The following is a 6,000-nucleotide window of genomic DNA, read 5'->3' as shown; positions in this document are numbered from 1 at the left end:
TGGCCAGAAGGATTTAAAGCAAGATTTCAATTGTACAAAAGCAATATAAACAGGATTCAAGAGCTTCCCAAAGAAATATATGATTCTTTGCAGAAAAATATTTGGTTTGTTGTGCAATGATAAATGTCTACCCAGACTGGAGGTGTGGGATGTATTAAAGAGGTTTTTATTAACCTGGTTTCCAGAGAATGGAAGGTGTTAAAGGATATGGATAATGCCAGAAGAAGGTTAAATTTTAGGTCAGTTATGAGAAGAAGTGAAAGGACTGAAAACAAATCAGCTCCAGAAGAAAAATCAAATGTATCATAAGCCATAGTTCAGAAGCAGCCAGAGAGTTTGACTACAGCCCAACATTTACAACACTTTTTTAACCTCATCTGAGACCCACAGAGGCCTCAAGGGAAGATGTTGACTTCTCCCAGCTCATATGTTACAAAAGCTCATTATATTTAAAGGAAAACCTCCCTGGGAAGCTTATTTAATTTACCATCACAGTTCAAGTGAACGGATGGGAAGATAAACAGAGATGGGGATTGCTGGCAGGAGAGTAGGGTGGCTCAGCTTTCAAACTGCTGCAGAATTTATTCATTGTGAAGAAATGAAGTTCTTATAGGTGTCTTTCACATGCAGTTTGGAGTCAATCATCAGTCTGAACAGGCTCTGGGGCATAGCTTAGAGTTAAAAAGAGAGGGAAAAAATATCTGGCAGAAGTCCTGAGGACACTTGTCTTATTCACCTAACCAGATACCAATAAAACATTTAGGATAAATCTGCAATTAACCAATTTCTGGACTCAGCTGGATGTGGACTAATGGATCAGCACAAAGAGGCCAAGTAACCCAGAGAGATATTTAATTTTGTCTCAGCCAATTCTGTAGAGAAAGGCAGTGTAGCAGGCAGCAGCCACTTGTGGGGAGGATGGAGGTTGATTCTCAGGAGCCTGTAACTCAGTACTCTGCTTAACACACAAATTGGAAAATGGAATTGTAATCTGATGCATGACACTTTTGAATAATTAGATGTGAGAAATTCTGTGTGCACAGTAGATGAAGCTGCCAAAAAATGTGCGTGGGGGGGGGGGGAAACCAGAGAGGATTTCTACAGTCAATTTCTGATAGCCTGGAAAAATTGATCATGAAATGAACAACTACAGTAAAAATACAGTTAGCCAGAGAACAGTCTCCAAAATGCCATAAATGCATCAATGTCATACCAAATGGCAGAGGAATGAACTGAGGGCACAAAGATTAGAGGTAAAAATGTAAGCAATTTTTTTTAACTTGTGGACAACTAATAGTGAGATATTTACCAGAAAAAATAACAGTATCTATGAGGAGTGGGAGCAAAGGTTAGCAGTGGAAAACTGTCAGTGTAAGAAGCAAAAGTTGAGGAAGAAAGAAGTTAAAAATTGTCCAACTAATTAACCTTGAATGGAGAAGGTGACATGAAAAAGTGCACAAAAAAATGTGCAAACATTGGCTGGAAGCTGGACCTCCACAATTCAAAACATAATCAGACAGCATAAAAAATTGCCTGGACTTAGAGTAGATAATAACAACATGCTTGATGACAAAAAAGGGACTTCCAGAAACAGCTGATAGAAGTGCCCTTCAAATATGTCTCAAGAGAACCAGCTGACCAGTGACAACAGTCTGGCTGTTGTCTCCAGAAGGGATGAGCTGATCGCTAGGCTGGGGGGCTGGGGATGTTTCCCTTGCAAAGACAGGGCACAATTGAAACTTATTTTAAACCCAGAGAACTCTCTACTAAAACCATTGCAGAATGGCAGAAAAAACTATTCCTTTCCACTCCCTGAATGTTTCTGACAACGTGCTAATACCAAAAGGAAGTATGCCAGCCAAAAGTGAGCCTGTGAGCCAGGGAATATAGTAAATGCTGGCACAGAATGAGGCAACACAGGTGGGAAGACAAATTCCAAAACACTTCTGGGGCTTCTTCTGGTATGGCACTATATGCTTAATGTGGTGCAGCAGAATGTTTAAAGGGAATTTCTGGTTTGTCTTCCACCCAGGTGATTGCTGTTGTCTAACTGAGGAATGACACAGGACCAAAACTCAGGTTAAATGGGACCTCGGGAGGTCTTCAGTCCAACCTTCTGCTCAAAGCAGGGTGAGCTGTGAGGTCCAAAAGAGGCTACTCAGGGATTCATCCAGTCTGGTCTTCTAGTGGTGAAGCAAGAAAAGATGTTTCAACCTTGAACCTTGTTCAACAACCTTGAACAAACCTTGTTTGGCCTCCTTTTCAAACCAGATTAAACAAGAAATGAGAGGAATAGGTTTTGCTGACTCCCAAAAAAATGAAATTAGTATTTTCAAGGGCTTCTTCTTAATCAGTAACTTGAATAAATCTATGTCCTGGGTGATCTAGTAGATTCAATCTCTTACTTTTCAAAAACTCACACTTTTTTTCCCTCCCCATGTTTAAGATGTCTTGCTCAGATAAAATCTGAGGTCAGTGTTTGAGCTATGGTTATTATCAAGTTGGACCAGCACTGAGGAGCAGAGTCCTGTGTCCCACAGTTGTATGTGGACATGACAAGATTTGCAAGCAGGGAAGCATTGGTCATGCCATCCCATGCAAACACCAGCAAACAGCTGAGCTCTTCCATTTCCCACACTCACTGAGCTAAAGTATTTTCAAATAGTGCTCTTTCCCCACTACTTGACATGGCAAACAAAGAGATTTACAGATGGACTAAAGGAAGATTCAGGCCATCAAAGACAGACTTGAAATTAAACCCAGACACAAATCAGTTCAAAAGGGTATTATTACTGTGTTCAGAGAATCAATTAGTGAAATTCCTGCTCACAAAGGATATCTGGAACTAAGTACAACCAGCTATTTCCCCCTGCCCATTTATTTTGTGATTTCCCATGCTCATTGATCAGTACTTTTGTAGGGTTCAAACAGAAGTTTTTGTTTCTTGCTCTCCCAGCGCCTCTTTGTAGGTTGTGAGGAAAACAGAATCATTTTAGAGACCAAACTGAGAGCTTTAAGGATGCAAAAGTGCTCTTATGATTGTTCCTGCTCAAGCCTAACCATGTTTTAAAGTCCCTTTCATGCAGAACCAAAATAACCTGACAAGGTGGTTATTTATTATAATAAGGGTCTTGAGCTCTGTGGTGTGAAATTATTGTGCCACCCAAAGGAATTTGAGGCAGTCATCAAATACTGAATATTTTCACCTATATTTATTTGGGAGGAAATCTGTGGTCAGGACTGGCCTTGCTTCCTATAATGGCTCTTTAGATTCAGACCTCAACTAAGGTTTGGAAAAACTGTACTGCACAGATTTTATGATTATACATAGATCAGCACACAAGTGAGCTAAAACTGATGCCTTGTCCAGAGGATCTCATTGGGAAATGAATTGCAAACACTACTCTTTCTCAAGTGGAGAAAGCTTCTCAGTTTCTTTACTGGAGAATCTGGAGCACTGGAATGATATCCCAAGTTCATGGTATGTATCCTGCAAGTGGGGGGGACACAAACTTCACCAAGTCTCAAGACTTGGTCAGCAACAATCCTCCAAAATTACGCCAGTGTGCCTTTTGCCCTCACAGCAGTGCACACAGAATGAGCCCTTGGACACGTGTCATGAAGAGGTGCTTTATTGCTTGGCCTTCTTCCTTCTGTTAGCTGATTCTTTGGGAATTTAAAACCCTGAAGAAACTGTGACACAAGGAGAATAAAATATTAACTTTGCCTCTTGTATGACAACCTACACAAAGTGCACATGTCTGGGGAACTGAGACTGACAGTCATTTGTGAAGGGCTGTGTTTGAAAATTTGTATGGTGACCTCTGCAGTTCTGTAGCTTCAGATTTGAACAGATGTCAATTCACACAAGTGGATTGAGGTTCTTTTTGTTCTTAAGCATGTTTTTGGGTTTTGTTAGGCTGAAGGGGCTTGAAAAAAAACCCATCCATCTAACTGTAAAGTATGGCTCCTAAGAAAAATGCAGGAGGTGAAAATCAGCTGGGAGTGTACCAAAATTATTATTTCCTCCATATGGTAGGAAAGTTAGCAATGTAGTGTTATAGAAACAGGCTTAGTTAGTAGAGGCCTCCCAAAACCAGTAGATCTTCAAGAGGAGTGAAAGAGATCAGACAGAACATTTCACACTTATTCAATGCCACTAAAAACACAGAGGGCTTGAAAATAGCAAATAACAGAAGAAAACTTGTGCAAGCTCCTCTCTGCTGGAGAGGTGGGATCAGGGCCCCTGCTCCCAGCACCTGGCATGGTGTCACAGCCATGCAGGCTGGACCCCCCTGCCAAAACCTGACTCCAATTAATGTGCAGCAGGTTCTGACTTTGCTTACATGATCAATGCCAGTTTTATAAGAGTCAATTTTTAGAAACTACTGACTCATGTCAGCTGAGAGGTTATGTATGATTAATAAGCAACATAAGAAAACAATATTTAATAGTTTAATGGCTTTAAGTGCAACGTAAAATTAATTAATTATACAAATTAAAAATGCTGCAAAGTCTTTACAATCATACAGTTCTAGAATTTAAATTGTATTACTGTGATAATTTGACATCTAATGCTGAAACATACTGAACAACTCTTAAAAGTTTTGTGCTTGACTTTAACTTCTGAATAATTAGTAGACTTCAAGGACAATTTCATATTCCACAAGCACAGAGACAGAATTTGTAAAACAGTAATGGTATGAAACAAATCTCATTTGAAGAATAAGCTCTACAGGAAAATGAATTACCAATAAAAAATCCGAACGTTGAAGTAAAAGCCTGAATCCTAAAAAAGGATAAGGCTGAATCCTAAAACTTATCTAAACAATATTTGTCATTATATCAGCAATAGAAATAATAGATTAGGCAAAATTGTAATACTTTGTCTAAAGTATGCTAAGGCTATGGTGCAAACTCAGTTTGAAATTAATTGACTGGACAACAACCTCCTTATTTTTAATACATTTAAGCTTCTAGTTTTGTTTATCTGTTTTGCTCCAAAATTCTAGACAAAAATTAGGTTCGTTAACTCTTTTTCTAAGTCTGAGGAATGGGACAGTTAATATGTGATGAACACCAAGCAGTACATTCTACTCACAAAATACAAAATAAGCTGAACACAACAGTCAAGCATCTGACACAGTTCAAATACTGCCAGCTTATAAGTATTTCTACACAAGCACTTCACAAAATATTTAACATTAAAGTCTGAACATCTGCGTAACTCAAATATATTTGTGATGCTCCCAAAGGGTTAATACTGTCTTGTTTCATTTCTTACATGTAGTAATTTAGCTGTGAACAAAAGCAGCTCCCTGCTGGATACCTTGGCTAAAGGAAACACAATGAACTGGTAAAAACCAGTTTTATCTCACTGCTGTTGCCTAGGGCTACAGACAAAATGAAGTAAAAAAATTCACATGCAGAGTATTAGGTGCTTATGAAAGATCCAGCAGCGCTGTTGCCTAGTGATTCAGCCAGGAATCAGCACAGGCCAATGAGGTGTTTGGGTACTGAATAACATCCCCAATGACTGCTTTACATCTCCTGCAATTCTGTCATACACCCCCATGATTTCCCAGTGGTGAGAATCACTTTCAAGGGAACCTGTCAGGGAAAAAAAATAAAATTTAAACAAATAAACACATCACATATAGCAAGATTACTCTTTTTGCTTTTCCCTTTGGATGTGATACTGCTCCAGATTACATGCCTATCCAAAATGAAATGTTCTTCATTTGTATTAATACTCAATTATTGCTACAGTTCTGACAAAAATACCCTAACAATTTAAACTAACCTTTCGTTTTCAAATTACAAATACATGTTACTGAATTGCAATGAATACACTAAAGCAAAATTCATCTCATGCTTTTAAAAGAGCTACAAATGATGATTTTGATGTTTATCATCAGCAACTTTGTCAGCAATGCATCAAGATACTAGGGGTTTTTACCCCCCTCCCACTTTTCAAGTTCTGGGGTATTTTTATTGTTG

At 38.8% G+C, this 6,000-nt stretch overlaps 1 protein-coding gene across 1 annotated transcript in view; it reads right to left on the bottom strand.

The window, feature by feature from the left end:
• Nucleotides 1-4,512: 4,512 nt before the first annotated feature.
• The window catches only part of POLN (DNA polymerase nu), a 90,697-nt gene continuing 89,209 nt past the window's right edge, over nucleotides 4,513-6,000 (bottom strand). The window contains exon 24 of the mRNA XM_059845319.1: nucleotides 4,513-5,610. Coding sequence (XP_059701302.1) covers nucleotides 5,542-5,610 — 69 coding nt within the window. The 3' untranslated portion in view covers nucleotides 4,513-5,541. The remainder of the gene's footprint in view (nucleotides 5,611-6,000) is intronic.

This window comes from Haemorhous mexicanus, chromosome 4 (assembly GCF_027477595.1).
Source record: "Haemorhous mexicanus isolate bHaeMex1 chromosome 4, bHaeMex1.pri, whole genome shotgun sequence".
NCBI classification, from domain to species: domain Eukaryota; kingdom Metazoa; phylum Chordata; class Aves; order Passeriformes; family Fringillidae; genus Haemorhous; species Haemorhous mexicanus.
This window is presented reverse-complemented; position numbering and strand designations above follow the sequence as displayed.